This window comes from Salmo trutta, chromosome 32 (assembly GCF_901001165.1).
Source record: "Salmo trutta chromosome 32, fSalTru1.1, whole genome shotgun sequence".
NCBI classification, from domain to species: domain Eukaryota; kingdom Metazoa; phylum Chordata; class Actinopteri; order Salmoniformes; family Salmonidae; genus Salmo; species Salmo trutta.
This window is the reverse complement of record NC_042988.1, coordinates 15,920,019-15,945,667: the sequence shown is the minus strand read 5'-3', so window position 1 is coordinate 15,945,667 and position 25,649 is coordinate 15,920,019. Positions and strand designations below refer to the sequence as shown.

At 45.3% G+C, this 25,649-nt stretch overlaps 1 protein-coding gene across 2 annotated transcripts; it reads left to right on the top strand.

The window, feature by feature from the left end:
* The first annotated feature begins 1,207 nt into the window (after positions 1–1,207).
* Positions 1,208–25,649, top strand: LOC115171231 (KN motif and ankyrin repeat domain-containing protein 2). 2 transcript variants are annotated; one of them, XM_029727831.1, is made up of 14 exons: positions 1,211–1,318; positions 6,993–7,250; positions 9,517–9,620; positions 17,630–17,699; positions 18,150–19,586; positions 19,891–20,103; positions 20,196–20,310; positions 20,421–21,179; positions 21,335–21,422; positions 21,696–21,915; positions 22,180–22,322; positions 22,703–22,903; positions 23,215–23,313; positions 23,422–25,649. In XM_029727831.1, the coding sequence occupies exons 4-14, from the start codon at positions 17,660–17,662 to the stop codon at positions 23,476–23,478; spliced, it is 3,372 nt and encodes a 1,123-aa protein (XP_029583691.1). In that variant the 5' UTR covers positions 1,211–1,318; positions 6,993–7,250; positions 9,517–9,620; positions 17,630–17,659; the 3' UTR covers positions 23,479–25,649. The 2 variants fall into 2 exon arrangements, with proteins under 2 accessions (XP_029583690.1, XP_029583691.1); XM_029727830.1 differs by lacking the exon at positions 6,993–7,250 and having other exon boundaries at positions 1,208–1,318.

Here is a 25,649-nt window from a genome sequence, read left to right as displayed (position 1 = left end):
CTCAAGGATAATCAATGGAAACAGGATGCATCTGAGCTCATAGCAAAGGGTCTGAATATCAATGTAAATAAGATATTTCTGTTATTTTAAATACATTTGCAAACATTTCTAATCCTGTTTTCGTGTTTTCACTTTGTTATTGGTATTGTGTTGATTAATTAGGAATTTTATTTAATCATTTAGAATAAGGCTGTAATGTAACAAAATGTGGTCAAAGTCAAGGGGTCTGAATACTTTCCGAATGCACTGTACTGTATATAACCTTGAGAGGGTTAATCATTCAGACACATGGTTTTACTGCCCTGGGAATATGAGTCCCTGGACTGGATTTTAGCCAGCAGGGGAAATATTTAAACAACTAAATTATTAAACATATTCGTTTATTAATTGATAGTCCTATAGTATATTGTGTTAATAATGCAGATGGGTATCTGATTTGTATGTGTATCGACATATGGCATATTGCTTTATTACATTTTTTTGGAGAAGAGTACATTCCATTTGGAGTGGATTATGAATAGGCTGTGGAGGGGTCATCCTGGATCAACTGATCGGGTATAGTCATCTGGCTCTCAGGACGCATCTTTGCAGACATAAACCAACCTAATTATTGGCCAGACGATGCAGAGCGGACCCCTCAGATCTCCATTTGAACCTGATGTCGGCTCAAGCCGGACTATGCGCCCCTTTCTGTTATTTTTCATCGTGCAATTAATTTCCTGTGCCGGTGTGCCTGACATTGTAGCCGTAATGTTTGTCTGCTAAAGTAAACGCCAATCGTATGGATGTAGTGTGTGTTATTGAAATGTAACACGCTATACAGTACCACTTCAATAAAAACACACCCACCCTTTTTAAGCATTATTCAATCAGTGATATAGCTGTGGTGTATCCATTCTCTATAAAACAGTAACCACATTTACGTCCCTCAATTGACTATTTAGTCTTCTCTAAGACACGGTTAGATTCCAGGGGAGACTGAAGTATGACGTCATGTTACGGGGACCATGGAAGGAAAGAGCAATGCTGACGGACTTTAGGTCACCCTTGCATTAGGCTATATTTCTATAAGTCACACTGAGCCATTAATACGACGACTCTCTTATTCCAACTCTTATATTTTACTATTTTGAATGAATATGCAGAGATGTCTGAGTGGAATGGGGCTTCTAGCCTAAGGTACTAGTCTGGTCTAAAGGCGCTCCTGGCCCTTTAAGAGCGGAGGGAGGCGGTTCTGAACAGCTTGGCTGCGGTGTTTTTGTCTTCATCTCAGTCAGCGCTCCTGGCCCAAGACGTCTGAACGGATTTATAAGGAGAGGTAAGGACAACAGCCTTTTGATAAGACCATACATTCTTAATTCCCAGCAGCCTGTATGTTAACATTTACTCAATTAATAAGTCCAAAATGGTGTCTTGCGTAAGATTTCTTTTGTCCTATCCGTTCCCCGGTTTGTGTTTTACTTCTAGAAGTAACGGGTTTCTTATTGCCCATTCTCTACCTATTTAACTGCGTTATGTTTGTATGAATTGCTGTGCACTTTTCCCTAAATATTACTATAAGTATTAATGTCCTAATGAGTGGTTTTGTTCTCGTGCATAGTAGGTTATTTGGCTGAGCATCATTGGCGATAATGCACTCCTCGAGGGAGCGCACACAATGCATTGGGTACTAGCGCGTGTGTTATAGCTAAGACGTTTTGTGTTAATAGCTCATTCATGTTGAATTTTATTGACAGCTGAGAGAACGGTATCACATTTTCACTGCGGTTATTGTTCAAATTGGAGAGAAGATATTTAGTTAATATTTGCGTTCTGGAACATTTTGGAAACTTGCCACCCTCACTCTTTTGGCTAAACTTAAAAAATTAGCAACTTTAACTAAAACGTTTTTCGAACAGGTTCTTTCTTCAATCAAAGTTAGTTTTGAAGTTGAATTCCTGAATACTTTAAGATTATTCCCTCAAAAGAAAACCCCGTGGTTGCCGTTACTCAAGGGAGAGGGTGGGTCCTGCCATTCTTCTACTTTTCATTAGCCTACTTCCAGATGTTCATCACTTTCTCATTGCCGCTCTGCCCTTAACTTTGGTCTGGTTTAACCGCCCTTCCGTGACTGGTGGTCAGTTCAGTGAACGGATGTCTGCCTCAAAAGCTCTAGGGCCCAAGGGACTGATGCCTCATCAGAAAGTTGAATTCATTCTATCGGGTTTTCCTCCTCTCTAGAAGAAGCGGTGTCTGGAAGAACATTTAACGCCTGTAGGCCTAATAGCCTACTAATGATTTTCACGATTTGTCTATTGGTCATTATTAAACTGTTGAACTTTGGGGAAGATGGATACAACCCAAGTGTCATTTTGTGGGAATAGGCTACAGTCTAGATAGGTCCATATAATTCTATGGGGTCGTTTGATCAATCATTGATCACTTGATAGCAGTCTGCTTTCACACAGACTAGGACTACTTTATAGGTGACCGACACAGGTCTCCATATGTGTCCTAGAATGTAAGGTGTCCAGTTGGAGTTATCCCATGCTCGTGCCAGCAGCAGCGGGGATGGAATGCGTACCCTGTCTCACCGACCAGGACCACATTCCCAATTACAACGTTTGGAACGAGGGGCGCTCTAGTGGAATTCCAAATGGAGGAATGCAAGGTTATAAAGCCCATTTGTAGCGGTGGACCACACGCTGGGCATTTAAATGATTTAGCTAGACTAATGGAATTACGCCATTAACCTGCATGAAGCTTCATGTCTGTGATTGTCTGGATTTATTAGAATTTGCGGACAGGTCATAGCGGGCCAGACTGTTCCTTTGCTGACACCTCTGTTCAGCTGAAACCATGGTTACACACGAGCAATTCATTTAGAGTTGCCTATCATCTTGAATCAGGTAGTGGAATATAATTACAGACGCTCTGTGAGTTAATGCGTGTAGGCGGTCAAGTTATATTTCACTCTGCCATTTTACAGTTCATGTCCGCTTGTGGAGTCTGGAAACTAGTCCTATCACATCAGTCAATGAACAATTGTTACTGATTCAGTGAGCAGAAAGCCTTCTACTTCTGCACAGAAAGGCATGTTATACTTGAGCCTTACACTACTGCCATAGAAGGTGTATAGTAGGCTATAGATCAAATACACATTTGGACATCATGTATAGTTATATGCAAATTTCACCCAAACATAAGTTTCTTGTTTTGGTGGGAAAATGGATCACAGTTTGTGCACCTTTTTATTGATAGAATATCAATATTTTTTTTACATGAATATGAGAGTAATTTATCACCAAATTCTCCATCAGTATTAATAGCTGTTTTGGTGAAGCCTGTAGGCTATAGTGCCTCGCTTATGACCGTGCTAATCGCTCATTGCTGTGGAGAGGTGCAGATGTATTTAGCTATAGCAGGGGATGATTACATAGCTCTGATATTAGAATGGGGCCAGATTGGGGGATTTGGCCGTTGAGGGTTAATACCCCTGCTTGTTTATTCAGACCTACAGCCAGAGACAAATCCTTTCATGTTTTCAGTCAACATATTCCTTGATCATGCATGTAGAGTCCAAGGAAGCATGAAATCATTATCTGCTGGACTAATCTCTGGAGTAATCCTTCTTAATACATTAATCGTTCCGAAAGGGAAGAGGGATTTTTCTATTCACTGACTCGCAACAACCTCCCAATGCCTTGTTGTGTGTTTGTGTATACCTGCCATGTCTATAGGTGTGGTTCAAGTCCTGCTTGTTGTTATCTAATTTACTTCACTCATTGAGTTAGTCAGGAAACAATCAATGAGGATCCCGGTGAACGGATCACTTAGACACAACATCAGGGCTTCAATGCTTGACTACTTCCTTCCGTTACCCCACTGTGCTGCATGTGACCACCACTGACTGGCTCCACTGACCTGAGGTTTTAACCCCAAAACTGCTGTGAGTCTGATCAGCTTTCCCCTGCCTGACCGGACTAACAGCTCTGCTCGGGTCTCCGTCTCTGTCTCCCCTGAACCTTCCCCAAATCCTTCCAGAACACTACCTCTCTGGCCTCCATCAATCCTTATCCCTCTACCTCCCCCTCTGCACAGGAATTCTCCCTCTCTCTCTTTCTCTCACTCGCTGTCTCCCCATTCCTTCCAACTCTCTCTCTCTCTCTCTCTCTCTCTAATGCATACAGTTTTTCTTCTATTGTTTCTGTTGCAATTCCTGTCTCTAGGCCCCACCCTTAGCCAGGCAGTTTCCTTTTGGAGGGGTCAACACAATGACCAATGGCAGCTGTGATGCTGATGTTTATTCTTCTCCTGTTCCAGACGTAATGTGAGCAGGCAGGCAGGCAGGGCTGAGGCCAGGTCAAGCAGTAAGGCCACTCCCTGGCTGTATGGGCCAGACTATTTCTGCAGCATGCCGTCTTTCTCTACATACCCTACTCCTGCTTAATGTTAAAAACAGTCGTCCTATTTGCTTGCAGTAACAGGGCATAGTCTACATAGCTTGGCTGGGTTAAGGATTCACTGACATTTTCAACCTCTCCCTGACCCAGTCTGTAATACCTACATGTTTCAAGCAGCCCAACATAGTGCCTGTGCCCAAGAATGTCAATGTAACCTGTCTAAATGACTATTGCCCAGTAACACTCACATCTGTAGCAATGAAATGCTTTGAAAGGCTGGTCATGGCTCACATCAACACCATCATCCCAGACACACTGGACCCACTCCAGTTCGCATACCGCCACAACAAATCCACAGATGACGCAATCTTTATTGTACTCCACACTGCCCTCTCCCACCTGGAAAAGAGAATGCTGTTCATTGACTACAGCTCTGCATTCAAAACACCATAGTGCCCTCCAAGCTCATCACTAAGCTAAGGACCCAGTGACTTAACACCTCCCTCTGCATCTGGATCCTGGACGGGCTGCCCCCAGGTGGTAAGGACAGGCAACAACACATTCGTCACGCTGACCCTCAACACAGGGCCCTTCAGGGGTGTGTGCTTAGTCCCCTCCTGCACTCCCTGTTCACCCACGACTGTGTGGCCGCGCACGACTCCAACACCATCAATAAGTTTACTGGCTACACGACGGTGGTAGGCCTGATCACCGACGACGATGAGACAGCCTATAGGAAGGAGGTCAGAGACGCCAGGACAACAACCTCTCCTTCAAAGTCAGCAAGATAAAGGAACTGATCATAGACTACAGGAAACAGAGGGCCGAGCACGCCCCCATTCACATCGACGGGGCTGTAGTGGAGCGGGTCAAGAGCTTCAAGTTCCTCAGTATCCACATCACTAAGGATCTATCATGGTTCAAAAACATCAATACAGTCATGAAGAGAGCACGACAACACCTCTACCCCCTCAGGAGGCTGAAAAGATCGTCAAAAAGTTCTACAGCTGCACCATTGAGAGCATCTTGACTGGCTGCATCACAGCTTGGTATGGCAACTGCTTGGCATCCGATCGCAAAGCTGGGCCGTAGTGCAGAAGACCCAATACATCACTGGGGCCGAGCTCCCTGCCATCCAGGACCTCTATACCAGGCGGTGTCAGAGGAAGGCCCTAAAAATTGTCAAAGACTCCAGCCACACAAGTCATAGACTGTTCTCTCTGCTCCCACACGGCAAGCAGTACTGATACACCAAGTCTGGAAACAATAGGACCCTGAACAGATTCTACCCCCAAGCCATAAGACTGCTAAATACTTACTTAAATAGTTAACCAAATAGCTACCTAGACTATCTGCATTGACCCTTTTTGCATAAACTTTTTTTTACTCATCACATACGCTGCTGCTACTGTTTATTATCTATCCTGTTGCCTAGTCCCTTTATTCCTAGTTATATGCACTAGCTCAATGACCTCGTACCCCTGCACAATGACTCAGTACTGGCACCCTGTATGTATATAGTATGGCCAAGTTATCGTTACTCACTGTGTATTTATTATTACTTTTACTATTATGTGTTATTACTTTTCTATTATTTCTCTATTTTCTCTCGGCATTGTTGGGAAAGGCCCGTAAGTAGGCATTTCACTGTTCATCAACACCTGTTGTTTACCAAGCATTTGACAAATAAAATTTGATTAGAAAAATGTGATTTGACTTCACTGTTCCTAGTTCAAACCCACTATTATTTATTCAGAAGCACATCGCCCACAGTCATTTGTTATACCCTGGTCATATGAGAGCATCTGTCCTCATGCACATGTGAAAGTCTTGTTTTTCATGCGAATGATGCATAACATTTGTTCTAGAAAGAGTGGTTTACTTGTAAAGTGACCACATGATGATAAATGCTACCATCTTTGCCACTTCTGAGTAGACAGCAATTCATTGGTTATTAATTCATGACCAGTTGACTAAATGAAGCCATCTGTTAGAATGAGAGTTAGGGTCACATACAGCAGTCCCCAGCAGATGCAGAAAGAGCAATGAAGGTTTCTCCTCCAGTGAATAATGTATTACCAGCATGACGTATGTATTTGTTGGTTTCCAAAAGAGTTTTCATAATAGTTCCAATTTTACCATGTTTAGTTCCAGTTTTTTTTCTCCATAGTATTATACTCATTGGACAGGTCAATCATAGCCTGGGTGCTGACAAAATAACATTCAGCTTCATTTAGGAACTAGAAGTACTGCCTCTGTGTGCTGGGTTTCTATTGTGAGTCTCTTTTTCTCCTTAAACCAGTAGTGGAATGTTCAAAATATGATTGTAATCTTACAGACGGAACAAGTTCAGATGATGAAGAAAGATCTTTTGAAACGTAATTCACCCTTGGCCAAGAGCTCCTCTTAACCCTCTTGAATCCCGGTGATGTCTGCCCTGTTTTGGCAAGAGCAGAGGACACAACATTATGGTGTTGCCGCTGGGAGTTTCAATGACTCATACTGGTGGATTCGAAATCTTAGAACAGTCATGGTGTTCTCATTCTAGAAGTTTCCATTTAAAAGTTATTCTCTTCTCCCTCCCTCTTTTCTTTCTCTCCCCCACTCCAGTCTCGCCCCTCTTGTTGTTCACCCCCACCCCTCTTTCTTTTCTCAGTCTTTCACTCACATACTGTACCTCCACTCTCCTGCTCTCTCTCTACTTTACTCCCTCATTCTTTCTCCATCTCATTTTCCCTCTCCCTCCTTGTTACTTTTTCTCCTGGGCTTGGAGGAAGTGACTGGGTTGTTTCTGGGTCCTGAGGGAATACAGAGATGGAGCTCCTTTTCCTGTAACCCTTTCTTCATCAGACCTCAGGAAATCACACAGTAAGCTATTTTAATGGCACATCAATGATATATATCCTTTATAATGATCAGTGGGAAAGGGTGACCCATGATGTACCCTCTTCCAGTCTGGGGTCTAGTGTTGAGGGCTTGTGGTGCTGAGTGCCTCTGCATGGTGATATCTTTTGAGTGGGTGTACTGTATACATGTCGTCATCTCACTGCTGCTATTGAAAGGTTACTACTGTCATGGTGGATTTGGTACTCACCACTACAGTTTCCCAGTATGTTTAGATGGAAGATAAGAACAGAGTTACTGTATGCCCCCCATATTTGTTTCTTCAAAGCTTATACCTGAATCAATGAACTGAAATGATTCAGCTGTGTTTGTGGATCTGTGGGAGTCCCATGGGTTCAAAGGATCCTGGAGTGTGTGCGTGTGTTTGTTTGTATATGTGTGTGTGTGCGTGTTTTCAGCTGTGTGATGAAAGGGAAGCCGGTGCAGACGTGAGAGTGTGTGTTAACCTATCTCTTCAGAACTGTTTGACTCTTTCACAAAAACAAGAATGTACAAAAGTTTGCATAGCCTACCTCCTACCTCATAACACTGTGCACCGCATACACATTGGTATATACTGTGTATGTTGGTATATACTGTGTATGTTGGTATATACTGTGTATGTAGTTTTAGTTTAGTTATGACATTTTATAGTCTGTATAGGATAGTTATTCCACTGTTATTATACTCTATTGTGATATTTACTGATGCCTTCTAGTATGATAGAATCACATTTGTATTGATTTGTGATGACTGATAAGAGTAGGAGTCTTAGACATGTACACAAACTTCCCCGACATTGGTTGCTCGTCATCACTGGGCCTGTTCGTATTTCCGCTCTCTGAGTGTCTGGATCCACAACAGGGCCTCAGACACCATTACGTTTGTTTTGAGGCTAATTTTCTTGGCTGTAACACTCTCTCTTTCTCTTATCTCTCTCTCTCTGTCTATCTATCGATGTGTCTCTCTCGCCATCTCTCTGCCTCTCTTTCTCCCTCCCTCTCTTTCTTTTATTTATGTATGTAAATATGGGTTGATCGTGTGTGTGTGTGTCTCTCTCACTCTCTCTGCTTCTCTCTCTCTCTCTCTCTCTCTCTCTCTCTCTCTCTCTGCCCCTCCTAGCTCTATATTAGAACCAGCTGTGGAAGTAGGGGCTGAATGAATGGCTCATTGTGATTTGGCTGTCGTTCCTCTATAAGGCTCTGTTTCTCTCACTCTCTCCTTCCCTCCCTCTGTCCCATGACAAAAGTATTCAACAATGGACTGAGTAAGATAAAAGTTCATAATGTGACATTCTGTAAATGGAAACCCCTGACGTTATTTGGCCACAACTCCACAATGAAATGTACTAGTTAAGTCCCAGAATTTGCAGTGTAAGCCAAGGTATGAGAAAAAGGAAGAACCTCCATTATCACACAGCTTATCTCCTGGAACTTGCACGTATTTGTGACAGGACGAATCTGAAATCACATGGATTTGCAGATAGGGAATGTTTTCTGTATTCCTTGCAAATCCCGCGTAAGTATAGGTAATGTCGTGGAGATGCCTTGGCAAGATACTGGGGTGTTCCTGTAACACACCCCTCTGGTTTCACATGGCACGGGGTTCAAGAGTGTGGGTCAAGAAGTGCATGAAAACATTGCTCAGTGTCATGACAGGGAGGTTCCCAGGCCCAGCCAGCCTTGGTTGATTAGCCATACAGCAGTCTGTGTTGTTGTGGTTCAGACTCAGACGGATGAGAAGTTTTCTAAAGGCACTAGCTGCATGGAGGTCTGTTGTTGCTCTGAAATTAGGTCCATCTACTCCTGAGTTTGACTGGCATGGAAAGGATGTTTTTCATGTGAGGAGCTGTCACTCTGAGGCAGTGGAATGTGTTTCTGAGGTTGGTTTTCTACTGCAGACCTGGGTGTTTTAGTCTTACAGTAACCAGTTCTTGGTAACCTGCCTAAACATTGGGTAATCCCTGTTTTGTAAGAGAGGCCTGTTTGTAGCCCTCTGGAGAGGCTGGGATGGACCTGTTAGAGTTGTCATGGACGTTTTGAGATTTGATGGCTGGTTAAAGATTCACCGGATACCTCAATGATGTGCTTCATTTGGAACTTGGTTGCATTTATCCCAAGTTTATTTTGTGGGTCTTTCTGGTCTTTTCTGTTTTCTGATCTCTATCTCAGTAGGATTATGAAATGGATGTTATGATTTCTTAATATAAATGTTAATATCTTTCCATTATTTTCCTCCATGCTGTGCTCAGGTGCTGACCGTGAGAAAGAGGGGAGGGAAGAAAAAGAGGAGAGAAGCCAGAGTGAGGAGATTGGGGAGGAGGAGAGACCAACCCTGCAGCACTCTGAGCAGCTGGTATGGAGCAGAAAATAAATCCCTCTTTTCCTAATTCATAAACCATTCCCATTCCCAAACTTGTGTAGAATAGCAATCACACAAAAGGCAGCTATTTAAGACATGGGTGGAAAATTCCATGATTTTCTCTTGTTAGTGGGATTCAAGGTATTTCTTACTTTGCTATAAGCACAGCTTAATCCATGTGGCAATAAAAAGGAGGTAAGACAGTGAATAAAGACAATGTGTTGGACATACAGTCAGGTCCAAAATTATTGGCACCCTTGATAAAGATTAGCAAAACAGACTATAAAAGAAATAATACAAATACTGAGACATCTTGTATGCTCAAAGAAATTGGGAAATTATTATTATTATTATTATTATTATACTAATACAATTGCTCATAGAAAGAGATTTTGTTTAACAAAATAAAGCAATTTTTATCAAAAAGATGGGGTTTAAAATGTTTGGCACCCCTGTTTTCAATAGCTTTCAATACCTCACCTTGCGAGGATAACGACACTGAGCTGTTAAAAAAATATATATATATATTGGAGAACACATTGGGAGGGATCTTAGACCATTCCTCCACACATAATCCTTCCAGATCTTTGATATTCTTCGTCTGCGCCCTCTTCAATTCAAACCACAAGTCCTGGTACTGGGCAAAATTCCTAATGCCGTTGACCTTAACAAGGGCCCCAGGACCAGTGGAAGCAAAACAGCCCCATAATAACATCAAGATCCACCACCTTATTTTACAGTAGTTATGTGGTTCTTTTCTTCATGCATCTTTCTTTAGATGTAAAACCCAGCACTAGTGTGCGTTGCCAAAGAGCTCTATTTTCATGTCATCTGACCATGGCACTGGTTCCAATCCAAGTGCCAATGCCTTTTAGCAAACTACAGGCGTTTACATTTTTTGGATGACATGAAAATAGAGCTCTTTGGCCACTGTTGAAAATATATAGCTAACTAAAATCCTACATTATAATCATACATCTTTAGAAAAGTGTGTCTTTAGCAGCGATTTAAAAAGAGGCACCGAATCTGCAAGCCTGATCTACTCTAGACTTTGGAATGGCCAACAGTGCCCTGCCAGAGGATCTCAGGCTGCGTCCTGGCTCGTAGGGAGATAAAAGATCTGAGATATAGGATTGGGCAAAACCAAGTCTAGTCTTAAAGGAAAAATCCTCCCAAAACCACAAATTCCTATAATTTACTGTGTTAAATAACACTAATATGTGATAACAATATTTGTTGTGATTTTTTCTTTGATTTTGTTGTTATATTAAGGTTGGTAGCAATAATGAAATGTGAAAATCATTTTGGAAATCTGTTGCATCTAAAGTCGACTACAAAACCCACAATGCAATGATCTCTCTATGGGTTGGCCACCCAGTGGCCAACCCATAGAGAGTTTAGTGAGAGTGCTGGTCACAATGCCATGTCATGTCAGCTGTCTTTCTGCCTGTGTGAACGGCAAGAGATCAAATACACATGAAAACATGAAATGACCCCAGGAATCGATAGAACATCGCTCAGCGATGGCCAAAAACAATATAACATTCAAAATGGGTGAATCTTTCCTTTAAATGTGATTAATACATCTATTCTGAAAGTGACTGGAAGCTAAAATAGGTGTGGTATGGTTACATTTTTAGTGCCTGTTTAAAACCCGAGCTGCAGCATTTTGACCTAACTGTAGACGATGGAGTGATTTCTGACTGAGACATTTATACAAAGAGTTACTGTAATCTAGGTGTGAGGAAATTAAATCATGTATAACTTTCTCCAGATCAGTGGTTGAAATAAAAGACTTGACTTTAGCTGTATTTCTCAGATGATAAAGGCAGGACTGGACAACTTTCTTTACATACAGCTCGAGGTTTAGGTCAGGTTCAAAGAAGACACCAAGGTTTCTGGCCGTAGGCTTTACATTGATCGACAAATTACCAAGGTTATTTACAATCTGGGTTCTAGCAAGGTGGGGAACAAATAAAACAGCCTCTCTGATTTCTTATCATTGAGCTGGAGAAAATTGTCAGACATCAATCATTTGATATCAGCAAGACACTTCTGAAGGGTAGCTACGCAAGCTTGGTCACTGGGTCTGATTGGTAAATAAAGCTTTGTGTCATCTACATAGCAGTGAAACTGAATGTTATTATTGTGGATGATGTCACCAAGGGGAACCATGTACAGGGGAAAAAGGATGGGGCCCAGAATTGACCCCTGAGGGACACCATAGTGAATAGATGCTAGGGATGATACTGAAGCATCCATGCTCACTGAGAAGCATCTACCACATAGATATGACCTGAACCAGTCGAGGGCAACGCCGGAGATTCCCCCCACCTATCCAGCTGGGCAACTAGGATGTTATGATCAATAGTATCAAACTCAGCACTGAGATCCAAAATAACTTTACCCAGTAACAGGGCATTACTGGGTAATGCCAAAAAACTGGTTGCCTCTGCCAGGAGGCTGAAACTTGGTCGCAAGTTGATCTTCCAGCAAAACAATAATCTCAAGCACGCACCAGAAGCCACAAAGAAATAGTTAATTGACCACAAAATCAACAAGTCTCCGGACTTGAACCCCATTGAAAACCTGTGGTTTGAATTGAAGAGGGCTGTCCATAACAGCAGATGAAGGATCTGTAAAAATGTGTTATGGAAGAATGGTCTAAGATCCCTCCCAATGTGTTCTCTGAACTCATAAAATGTTTTAGAGAAATACTGAGTGCCATTATCCTCGCAAGGTGAGGTACTGAAAGCAATTGAAAACGGGCGGCAATAATTTTGACCCCTCTCTTTCTCTGAGCAATTGTATTAGTATAAAATACAATTCCCCCAAAACATCTGCATACAATATAGCTCAGTATTTGTATTATTTATTTTATAGTCTTTTTTGCTCATCTTTATCAAGGGTGCCAATAATTCTGGATGTGACTGTAGTACTAGCCCTGAGAGTTTCCTTCCAGAACTAAACCTACTGTATCTTACCTACTAACCATGATGGTCACCCTCCTCTGATCACAAAGATATGTGCATTGTATATGTGTGGTAAGAAATGTGGTATGTATGTTTTGATACAGGTGAGGGACATCTGTACCTTTTATTGAGGGACTGTGTAATAACAATGTAGCGGTATATTAGCACATTCTGAAACAGCTTCGGTGTATCAATGTTGCAACAAGTCACAATGATTAAAAGTAGAAAAGCAGCAATCACGTAGCCACACTGCCATCCAACAGGACATCAGCAGTCTCAGAGACATCCTATTTTGTGCTTGAAGGATCTGAGTTTTTCTCCCCTTGATTTCTAATCATAATAGTCAGAGTGGGGGACCCTGGAGGCGGGCAATGTTAACTTCTGCTGGTCTGGGACGAGGGGAGGAGGGGAAGCAGGCAATGTTAACTTCTGCTGGTCTGGGACGTGGGGAGGAGGGGAGGCAGGCAGGCAATGTTAACTTCTGCTGGTCTGGGACGTGGGGAGGAGGGGAGGCAGGCAGGCAATGTTAACTTCTGCTGGTCTGGGACGTGGGGAGGAGGGGAGGCAGGCAGGCAGGCAATGTTAACTTCTGCTGGTCTGGGACGTGGGGAGGAGGGGAGGCAGGCAGGCAATGTTAACTTCTGCTGGTCTGGGACGTGGGGAGGAGGGGAGGTAGGCAGGCAGGCAGGCAATGTTAACTTCTGCTGGTCTGGGACGTGGGGAGGAGGGGAGGCAGGCAGGCAATGTTAACTTCTGCTGGTCTGGGACGTGGGGAGGAGGGGAGGCAGGCAGGCAATGTTAACTTCTGCTGGTCTGGGACGTGGGGAGGAGGGGAGGCAGGCAATGTTAACTTCTGCTGGTCTGGGACGTGGGGAGGAGGGGAGGCAGGCAATGTTAACTTCTGGGACGTGGGGAGGATGGGAGGCAGGCAATGTTAACTTCTGCTGGTCTGGGACGTGGGGAGGAGGGGAGGCAGGCAGGCAGGCAATGTTAACTTCTGCTGGTCTGGGATGTGGGGAGGAGGGGAGGCAGGCAGGCAGGCAATGTAACTTCTACTGGTCTGGAACGTGGGGAGGAGGGGAGGCAGGCAGGCAGGCAATGTTAACTTCTGCTGGTCTGGGACGTGGGGAGGAGGGGAGGCAGGCAGGCAGGCAGGCAATGTTAACTTCTGCTGGTCTGGGACGTGGGGAGGAGGGGAGGCAGGCAGGCAGGCAATGTTAACTTCTGCTGGTCTGGGACGTGGGGAGGCAGGCAGGCAATGTTAACTTCTGCTGGTCTGGGACGTGGGGAGGCAGGCAGGCAATGTTAACTTCTGCTGGTCTGGGACGTGGGGAGGAGGGGAGGCAGGCAGGCAGGCAATGTTAACTTCTGCTGGTCTGGGACGTGGGGAGGAGGGGAGGCAGGCAGGCAGGCAATGTTAACTTCTGCTGGTCTGGGACGTGGGGAGGAGGGGAGGCAGGCAGGCAGGCAATGTTAACTTCTGCTGGTCTGGGACGTGGGGAGGAGGGGAGGCAGGCAGGCAATGTTAACTTCTGCTGGTCTGGGACGTGGGGAGGAGGGGAGGCAGGCAGGCAATGTTAACTTCTGCTGGTCTGGGACGTGGGGAGGAGGGGAGGCAGGCAGGCAGGCAATGTTAACTTCTGCTGGTCTGGAACGTGGGGAGGAGGGCATCAGTCTGGGGCAACTCATTCCTCCTGGAGGAGGGTAGAGAATGGCTGGAGGAGGAGGAGAGGAGGAGGGGAAAGTCCGGGTCTGGGAGTGTATCACTGAAGAATGGTTGGCTGGTTGTGCTGGTGCTGCTGAGGAGGAGCAGGGGGGTACACTGGACTCTGTTCACTGTCATCTCAATGGAACACTGTTTACAGCCCAGAGAGAGGGAGTAAGGTTACCCACATACATGGTGGAGCCCACAGACACAGCAGACACACACGGGTGGACACGCACGTACAAACACATACACACACACACACACACACACACCCAACGAGGCACTGTTGTAGAGGCAGATGCAGAAGGTTTGGGGGAGGATAGGAATTGGAGCACCAGGCAAAGCGTTAAATACAGAGGAGAGAGAGAAGAAAGCGGCCCGTAACAGAGTACGTGTGCACTTGATGTGAGTAGGAAAAGAAAGGAATAATAAACTAAATTGAGAGTTAGTATGAGAAGGAGAAAGAGAGCGAGAAGGAGCGTGTAGAGGAGAGTTTTGGCCGTGGTCATTGCTGAGGGCCGGGATGTTTGTCACGCTGTGAAGCTGAACTGAACACTCTAATTATATCTCATCAACTGTGCCCCTGTCAACCAGACCTCCACCTTCCTGTACTCTCTCAATGACACACACACACCACCTTCCTGTTCTTTCTCATAGACACACACACAGAGACATCTGACACACTCACATTCCATATTTCAGATATGCTCACATAAGCATTTATACTGTACTCATACCAGGAAATACACATTAAACAATAAATCTCAGAAGGCATTTGATGTGTTGCAACTACTTTGATACTAACACTACATGTCCTGCCATCATTTTGCAGAGGTCACATTTGATCATATCAAATTCTTTGCTTGCTTTGTTTGTGTGTGTGGGAGGGGGGGTTCGTGTGGGCACATGAGCGTGTGCGTATCTGTGTGTGTGTGTGTTTGCATGGGCGTGCATGTCTGTGCGTGTGGCCGTATCAGTGTGAGAAAGACAGAGACAGGGAGAGCTACAATATACAGAGAAATTCAGGCTTCAAAAATACCAAGTCAATTTAGTCAATGTTTCCAAGTGCCCTACTTTCCCTGAAATGGGCAAGAACATAAACAGGCGCTGACGAGAGTCATGAGATTAGAGGGAGGGAGAGGACGAGCGAGGGGAGAGACAGAAATTGAAATGAGCAGAGAGAGACTCCTTTCTTGCTGATGGAACAGAACAGAAAACTGGGCATGAACTATAAGTATGCCCTGAGAACAAAATCAATTCAGGTCCAAACTTTTGATGTCTGTTTTACAGATTCAGCTGGTGAGCTCCAGTGGCTAATGCAAGAGATGTAATGCTGAAAAAGTTCATCCCCAGTTCCCACAAATGAATGACCTAGAAAGTTAATATTTAGCGGCCGGGGAGACGCACGGAATCAGAGACCCCTCATTGTGGGCAGTATGTCATCGCTGGCAGCATGTCACTTTCCTCTTGCCACAAGCAAACAGAAACTGCAAAGGGTGTCAGAAAAATAGCTCGGCTATCACTATTAACTTCCAAACAGAAATGTTAGTACACCAATAGCAAGACATCTAGTAGGCTAATAGAAAGAACATTCACAACAACATGAAATATGCATTGGTTTTCCCAGTGTGCATTTGGTCATTGTTTTGATTGTGTTTAATGTGGTGAATGTACTATCCTGGGTTGAGTGTATGGGAGCAAGAGGAGGGGGAAGGGGGATGAGGGGAGACAGTGGTCAGATGAAATCTCTTTATCGTCAGCTGACGAGTAGAGGGGGAGAGAAAGAATGAAAGAGGAGGGAGGGAGGGAGGGAGGGAGGGAGGGAGAGACACAGAGAGGGGAAAATAAATGGAAAAAGAGTGGGAGAGAAAGAAAGGGCGAGAGTGTCTGTAAACCCTAAATCGAGAACCTCTGTTAGTGTTCACAAACGATTCCTAATAAGGCTGTAACTGGCAGCCTCCAACCTCTCTCTCCTGGAATAAGCTGCCAGGAAACTTTCCCCTTCTTACTCTTCTCCTCCTCGGAATATTAGAACCAGAAACAAACAAAAGGTGTACTATCGAGCAGAAAGGTGTACTATCGAGCAGAAAGGTGTACTATCGAGCAGAAAGGTGTACTATCGAGCAGAAAGGTGTACTATCGAGCAGAAAGATGTGCTATCGAGCAGAAAGGTGTACTATCGAGCAGAACGATGTACTATCGAGCAGAACGATGTACTATCGAGCAGAACGATGTGCTATCGAGCAGAACGATGTGCTATCGAGCAGAAAGATGTACTATCGAGCAGAAAGATGTGCTATCGAGCAGAAAGATGTGCTATCGAGCAGAAAGATGTGCTATCGAGCAGAAAGATGTACTATCGAGCAGAAAGATGTGCTATCGAGCAGAAAGATGTGCTATCGAGCAGAAAGATGTGCTATCGAGCAGAAAGGTGTACTATCGAGCAGAAAGGTGTACTATCGAGCAGAAAGGTGTACTATCGAGCAGAAAGATGTGCTATCGAGCAGAAAGATGTACTATCGAGCAGAAAGATGTGCTATCGAGCAGAAAGATGTGCTATCGAGCAGAAAGATGTGCTATCGAGCAGAAAGAACATAAGCAGGCAGAAAAGCAGAGAAATGGCTAATTGAGGCTAAATATATCACAGAGAGATTCTTAGGGACATACACAAGATGTTAGATATAGCCAACCCACCATATGACCTTCCTACAGTATGACCAATTAAACTCTCAGGCCATCCCAACAAAGAAGCAGTATATTGACCAATACAAACCCAGCTTATACACTCCGCCCTCGTGAGAGAGACTCTTCAACTACAAGGGTTGTCATACACTCTTAGAAACAAGGGTTCCAAAAGGGTTCTTCGGCTGTCCACATAGGAGAACCCTTTTTGGTTCCAGGTAGAACCCTTTTTGGTTCCAGGTAGAACCCTTTTTGGTTCCAGGTAGAACCCTTTTTGGTCCAGATAGAACCCTTTTTGGTTCCAGGTAGAATCCTTTTGGGTTCCAGGTATAACCCTTTTGGGTTCCAGGTAGAACCCTCTGTGGAAAGGGTTCTGCCTGGGATGAAAAGGATTCTACCTGTAGCCAAAAATGGTTCTTCAACAGGTTTCCCTATGGGGACAACCGAAGAACCCTTTAAGGTTCTAGATTTCACCTTTATTTCACTGGCCTTTCCCCTGCTGGTGTATCTATGTTATCCCCTTTGTGTACAATGTATTGGCAAATATCTTACAGTGGGTTGCTCCATTAGGAGTAGTTCTTCTGACTATGTTGTGAAAGTGTTTGATAGGTTTGAATGAATGTGTCTTTCTCTCCCCCCAGGTGAGGTTTTGTGGGTAAACGTGTGACATCATGGCTCAGGTGCTGCACATGGACCCCAGCTTCCCAGGAGGTATGGTCCTAACTCTACTCTTTCTATTTCTTAACATCATAATACTGAATCATCTCCCACAAACTATCATGTGAGTGAATCATCTATTTCTCATGTAGGGACTGTTTCCCAGACACAGATTAAGACCATAAAGTCATTTCACTAAAGTTTCTCCATTTGGCATGCTTTTCAGTCCAGGATTTAACCTAATCTGCCTTGGCCTAAAGTGTTTAACATCCAAAATAACTTAGATCAACCTAAAGTCTTTAGATATCTTAAACCAATCAAGGTCTGGGTATAACTGACTACTTTATTTATCAAACTTTGTTTCTACCTAATTTGTGTAGCTACTATTAGAGTGCATACCCAAGCACTCAGTATCCCCGAGAGATAATGCTATTTTCTGAAGTCTGAGTCCGAGATTAGATGGTAGATTTCCGCTTGTTTTAACTCTATTCCTGTTCCCTGCAGGGAAGCTTACCCCGTCCGCTCCCCCCTCCCTGCACGGGAAGGAGCAGGAGGCGCCCTACTCTGTGGAGACCCCCTACGGCTACCGTCTGGACCTAGACTTCCTCAAGTATGTCAACGACATTGAGAAGGGAAACACCATCAAGAAGGTGCCCGGTCAGCGCCGGCCCCGCTACGGGTCTCTTCCCCGGGGGTACGGCTACACAGGCTCCTGGTGGACCTCCACAGAGTCCCTGTGCTCTAACACCAGCCAGGACAGCCGCCAATCATCCTTCTCCTACTGCGCCCCGGGCTACCACCCACATAACTCCCACTCCCAGAGGCCCAGCTTCAGCACGGCCCGGGTGGAGAAGACCCTGCTGGACGCCCGCAGGAAGTTGGAGGAAGAGAAAGAAGGGGGCCCCAGGAGGTTCTCCAGCACACTTGGTAGCATGCACAACAGCATGGCCGGATCCACCACCTCCCTGAGCAGCGCCCACAGCTACAACCGCACCCATGGAGGAGGAACGGGCTCCTTCACCCCCATGAGCTCCGGCCTGTCCACGCCCGTGTCGCCCACCCCGGCCCACCTGCAGCATGTGAGAGAGCAGATGGCGGTGGCTCTCAGGAAGATCCGGGAGCTGGAGGAGCAGGTGAAGACCATCCCCGTGCTCCAGGTGAAGATCTCTGTGCTGCAGGAGGAAAAGAGGCAACTAAGCGTCCAGCTGAAGAGCCAGAAATTTCTGGGACACACCCTTGGCTTCGGCAGAGTGGGCCGGCCCCGAGGGGAGCTCTACATCGACATCCCAGAGGAGGAGGTGAGCTCTGGAGCTGGAGCCACCACCAGGGTTGCAGCAGGACCTCTGTCCCCCACCACCCCTGAGGGCTCCAGGCCGCAGGCAGACTCAGGCTGTGAGATCGAGGACACGGTGATCGTGGGTGGAGCGCGGCCGGCTGGGCAGAGGGAAGTGCGTACCATTGGGGTGGGACCAGAGGAGGCGATGGCCAGCCAGCAGGTGGATGTGGGCATTGGGGTGCAGGAGCAGGACCTGGGGCTGGTGCCGGAGACAGAGGCCCTGAAGAGCCAGGTGGGCCAGCTGGAGGGCCAGCTGAAGAGGACGATGCAGGAGCTGCAGGCTGCCCAGCAGCAGGTGCAGGCAGCTCAGAGGGAGAGGCAGGCTCAGGCCCCCCAGGCAAACCACTCGGTCAGGGCCACCAGTCTGAGCTGGCAGGAGCAGCAGGGACGCAGCCTGCAAACGGTAGTCAGCTTTACCCAGCAGCCCCATCACCGGGCGCAGAGGACTGTGGGAATCCAGGTGTACACGCTGGAGCAACCAGCCACTGTGGTGGGGGTGGGCACGTTGCTCCGAGCAGAGGGGTGCAGCTCCCCCTCCCTCCCTCCAGGTGGTACAGTCCTGGAGGGAACCCACAGAAGACATGCAAAGGCCCTGGGCCCAGAGGGTAGGTCTGACTTCAGTGATAAGTTACAAGTGATATTAAATGAAGTAGGTTTAAATGGGGTGGCAGATAGTCTAGTGGTTAAGAGCGTTGGGCCAGTAACCTAAAGGTCACTGGTTCAAATCCATGAGCCGACTAGGTGAAAGATGATGTCGATGTGCTCCTGAGCAAGGCACTTACCCCTATATGCTCCTGTAAAATGTACAAATGTTTTCAATAACAACTAGTTGTTAGATTGAAAAACCATGTGTTTTCTTTGATTGTTTATCCCTTCCATCTTTTGTCCTCTTCCTTTCCATTCCTCCAGATGCAGCTGTTGAGCTGCCCATCGCCATCTCCTCCAAACAGGTCCGAGAGGTCCTAAGAAGTGAGCTGTCCACCTCTGTGCCTGTCACTAATCCTGCCATCGCCATTGATACCATTGGTAATCAGATGGCTTTGCTGCATCTGAAGGAAGGAGAGACACCCCAGCACACTGCCATAAACACCGTCCAGTCTCAAGAAGACCCATCAAAGCCAGGTAGCTATGGATCGTACGACTCCTTACCTTAACCCTCCCGCTAACTGTCTGACGTAACATAACATTGTGGCAACATTGGGTGTTCTCTCCAGCTGCAGCAGCCTCTCCCCAGACCGCCCTGAGGTCCATTATGAAACATAAGGCTGAAGGAGAACCTGGCTCTCCATCCACCAAGAAGAACCTGCAGTTCACTGGAGTCAATGGAGGGTACGTGTGTTATTGATAGTCTATGACATTGGTTATGTGTAACAGTGTATTCATGTTACACTACAGAGATCGTGAGTTGACGTGTGTGATAGATCAGTTCTGTCCTGCAGGTATGAGTCCACCTCCTCAGACGACAGTAGCAGTGAGAGTTCAGAGGAGAGTGATGCCAGTGAATATCATGAGACCACAGAGAAACTCCCAGAAGCACCAGAGTCTGCAGCGGGACAGCACCAGCGAGCAGCAGCAGTCCCAGTCTCCTCCACAAGGCTAGAGCATGCCACCCCGCTCCCAGCCACTACCGTCCAACCACCAGCCTGCGAACCTGCCTCTGAGCGGAGCACCAGCCAATCAGCAACCATAAGCATAGGACTGCAGCATGTAGCCACCTTATCACCGGCCTTGAACACTGCCGTGCAACAATGTGCCTATGACTCTGCCCCCACTGAGACTACCTACCCGTCTCCAGCCAATGACTGTGTCCGTCAGGGGAGTATTGTCCAATCATCGGTCCCAGACCCCATCCCTCAGGAGTGTACCTCCATAAATACTAGCACTGAACCCACTACACCTGAGCAGTGCACCGTCCAATCAGCAGCTACCTGTTCTGCACCCCCCAAGCCACCCAGATGCCAACCAGAAGCCACTAACCCGGAGGTAAAGCAGGGTGTCACCCAATCAAATACCACTGATGTCACCGTTCAGCTAGATGCCATCAAATCACAAACTACTGACCTCGCCCCTCAGCATTGGGCCACCCAATCATCAGCTACTGAACAAAGCTCCCAGCAGAGGAGAGTCCAATCATCAGCCTCGACACCAGCACCTGGAAACGCCCCAAGTGCTACTGGAGCAGCCAATCAAGAAACCAGGTAAACCAGCAAAACCATTTAAAAACTCTAATCAATAGACTGTCACTCCATTAATGATCTCAAGTGCAGTATGATATTGTGTATGTATGTGTGTGCAGTATGATATTGTGTATGTGTGTGTTTGAATTTGCTGTGTTTTCTTTCATCTCTGTCAGACTTGAATTCAGTGAGAGCCTGATGGCATCTCTCCATGCCCTGCAGAAAGCCCTGGGTGAACCCAATGCTTTCAGCCAGCCAGCAGCGGTATGCTATTCTCTTTTACTCTGCCCACCGTGACAGTTTACATGACTTCATCTGTGACTTGTCGTTTCATATAGTCACTTTCTACATGATTGTGTTCATGTAACCGACGGGGATTTGAACTCTGGTCTCCTGCACTTTACAATACTGGGTTATCCCATTAAGCTAAAGCTGTTAGGCCTAGATTCATCTGTGTATCATAAACAGTGTGAGTTACTTTGACCAGTCCTGTCTGGTTGTCAGTCTGAGACCGGTGTCTGTGTTTTCCCTCCCCAGAGGACAGCCTACACCACGGTGCTCCAGGAGTGGCTTCGTGTGTCCTGTCACAAGGCAGCTGACACTGCCATGGTCAGGGCCTATATGGATACCTTCTCCTCCGTCTCCCCACAGCTGCTGAAGTTTGTGGTCAATATGGCCGACGGCAACGGCAACACGGCCCTGCACTACACCGTCTCCCACTCCAACTTCCCTGTGGTCAAGCTGCTGCTGGACACTGGTGAGTGACTGGGGGCTGTGTGTGTTTACTGACAAGAGAATAGTGGTTTACTTTTATGGTGGACAAGTAAGTGTTTGGTTTGTTTGTACAGTACAGTACATGGATCAGCACTGTATGAATGTGTATATCTAACACAGACTTGTGGTCTGACATAGATACAACTGACTGTCTGTATAACCTTTATGTACTGCATGACTGTTAGTGGAATGGCTTAGGAATATAATTCCCATAATAAACGTGTCCTGGTCTCTCTCTCCCTGTCAGGCCTGTGCAACGCTGACAAGCAGAACAAGGCCGGGTACACAGCCATCATGCTGACAGCTCTGGCTGCCTTCCACTCTGACAGTGACCTTCACACCGTCCTGCAGCTGCTGCGCACAGGGGACGTGAACGCCAAAGCCAGCCAGGTACACTATGCCCCCTGCTGGCCAGCAGGCCTCCCTGCACACAGCCAAGCTCAGGCAGACCAATGACGTCCCTCCCAAGCCCCTGACAAAATGGCTATTTCAGCTACTTCAGTTAGATGGCTCCTTTGCGTGTATGTTGCTGATAGCTCCACATTGTATCTATGTTCTGATGGAATTTAAATTCTCAATTGGTTATGTTGGGCCAGGACATGTCTTTTCTTGCCTCCGATGGTTTTGTAATTTTGTGTAACAAAAGCTAACTGTTGGTGTTAGGCCAGCTCTTATAACTACTGCCTGGAGTTTTTCCAGGTCAGAAGGTCACACGGTCAGGAGACTGGTAAAACCCGTGGCCTTCCTAACAGGTAACTGTTTGTTGTTAGGCGGGTCAGACGGCGTTGATGCTGGCAGTGAGTCACGGGCGAGGGGACATGGTACGGGCGCTGCTCTCCTGCGGGGCACAGGTCAACATCCGCGACGACGACGGCTCCACGGCGCTCATGTGTGCCTGCGAGCACGGCCACGTCGACATCGTGCGTCAGCTGCTGTCTGTGCCAGGCTGTGATGTCACCCTCACTGATAACGTGAGTCAACAAGCCTACTCCCAAACTTCTAGGATTTTACATAGCATTTTACTTGTTTTCCCACCTCGTTTTCCCTACTCTCTGTCTAACAGTATCTGTGAGTTTGTCTCCCATGTCAATACAGTGTCTTTGACTGTTTGTTTTCTACTTTCTCTTCTGTCTCTCTATTTTGCTCTCGGCGGTGCAGCTCTGTGCACCAGCTCCCAACCCTGTCTCTCATCCTTCCCTCAGCCTGACCTACTTTGTCTTGCCTTTCTCACCCTGTCTCTCTTTGGCAATCAACCTATGGTTATTATCTCTCTCTCCACTAGGATGGCAGTTCAGCCCTGTCCATAGCCCTGGAGGCCAGTCAGAATGACATCGCTGTGCTTCTCTACGCTCACCTCAACTTCGCCAAGCCTCCTTCCCCTGTAAGTGTTGTCAAACAGAGAAGTTCCGTTAACATTTCAACAAAAACAAACACACACTCATTTGTGGGTGCATCAGGTGATGATTTACAATATTGTTTTACCCTCAAGGTATCACCAAAGTCTCCTCTTTTGGGATCCTCTCCCACCTCTGGTGAAACAAAGTGACCACACTGTTAGATACCTTTTGGCGAATTTAACAGCACCGCTTCAACCAGCTCCTCAACCATTCCACCACAAGTGTTGATATCTGTGTATATATGTGTGTGTGTTGGTGTATGTGTGTGTGAGTCTGTCTGTGTGTATTGGTGTGTGAGAGAGTGATTGTAATGGTCTTTTTCCTCTTCTCTCTGTCTGTTCTCTCTGTATGTACTGTATGTGCACGTCGGCATGAAACCCAGCACTTGACACAATCCTAACGCATCTTTTCTTTAAACAAAAAGGAATTCATTGTGATGCTATACTCACATATAGTTGTTTACGCACAAGAGTCCATTTTTTTTGTTGCAGTGTTGGTTGAACTCAATCTCAGATAATATTCACATGACAGAGTAAGCAATTCCCATTGCAACAGCTCAACACACAATCTCAACTCAGCAATAATCCCACTTAAATTCATTTTGTTTTTTTATTGCCACTAGATAAGCAAGATTGTATTACTTTACCGTAGTTCATTATTGTAGCTTATTTTTGTTTCCGTTGAATTTGTTACTTATTACTGTACAAGCAATATATGTCATTCTATATATCATTGATAATCGATCAGTTGCAATGACACAGTAGGAATATGTTGTGTCTCATCACAATCATTTATGAAATGCCGAAAGTCACCCATATCACTGTAAAATTATTAATTCACCCATATCATTCTAAAACTACAAAATCACCCATTTAATTCTAAAATACACATATCTCTCTGAAGTGTCCTTTATCGATTGTATCAGTCAGCTGATTGGTGCTAAAACAATTCTGATACAGGACTCCAGTTTAATTCAGCACAATAGGTTGAGATTTCTACACAACCTTTATTTACCCTAGAGTATTTTTGATAGTGTCTTTTTATTCAATCCAAATTTCACATAGATAACGGTATGGATCTCCAACACTGTTAACAGATGAGACTTTACACACAGCATTGCTACTTTAGATGTCAGACAGCTAGCTGTGACGAGGCCTACAGCACCCTTATCAGGATCACCCTTATCAGGATGCTGTTGTTTGAAATGATGGTCTTACTGGCTAACTTCCAACCACATTTTAGTCGTGCTAACAGGTAACAATTTTTTCCCAATTTTTATCCAAAGATCTTCCCCTCGTAACAACTCTTTTTGTTACACTGTATGTTGTGGTGATCAGTTTCAGTGTAAAGATAGTAATATGTATTGACCAGACAGATAATTCCCAACAAAATATTTGGTGACAGCGACATTATCGTTGAGGTCAATAACAGTTGTAATGTTCATGAGAAGGCAACTAGAAATGGTAGCTACTTTAACTATCCAATAAAGGTACTACGTTTCTGAAATGAAAGAGTTTATTTTTTGGAATAAAGGTTTTATGAGTGGTTTTACTGAGGGAGGGAGTGACGTGGGGTGGTAGGCAAGGTTAAACTTCCTGTTCAGTGGTCACCCTTTTAGGATTGGTTGGTAACTAGAAAGTGACAGAATGGACTATGGATCTAATGAAGAATGTGCATTGTAATATAGGTATACCAAAATTATAATAATATATGACATTATTCTACAGTAGTAGTGATGCATAAAATTATCATTTAAAAATGATTGAAGTCCAGAATACAAAAATACACAGAGTATACCAAACATTAAGGACACCTTCCTAATGTGGAGTTGCCTCACCCTCTGAATGGTAGACATACACAATCATCTCTCAATTGTTTCAAGGCTTGAAAGTCCTTCTTTAACCTGTCTCCTCCCCTTCGTCCACACTGATTGAAGTGGATTTAACAAGTGACATCAATAAGGGATCATAGCTCTCAGCTGGATTCACCTGGTCAGTCTGTCATGGAAAGAGCAGGTGTTCTTAATGTTTTGTACACTCATTGGTGTCTCAATTTGGATTTCTCTTTTTTAAGTAATCCCCCCCCACCCCCCACCTTTATTACAGGATTTCCTTCACAATTGGATTTTATAACGTTTTATATTTGTTTTACTTTCTTTTTTATACATTTATATTTGTATTACTTGTTCACAACTATAGGTTTACCTACTCGCACATTTGTTTTTGTTTTTTTGCCTTCTGTAAAATGCTCAATTTGTATTTTTCCCCATTTTGTTTTATGGGTTTTTGGAAGAAAATAATAAATCAGCCTTCATCGTAAA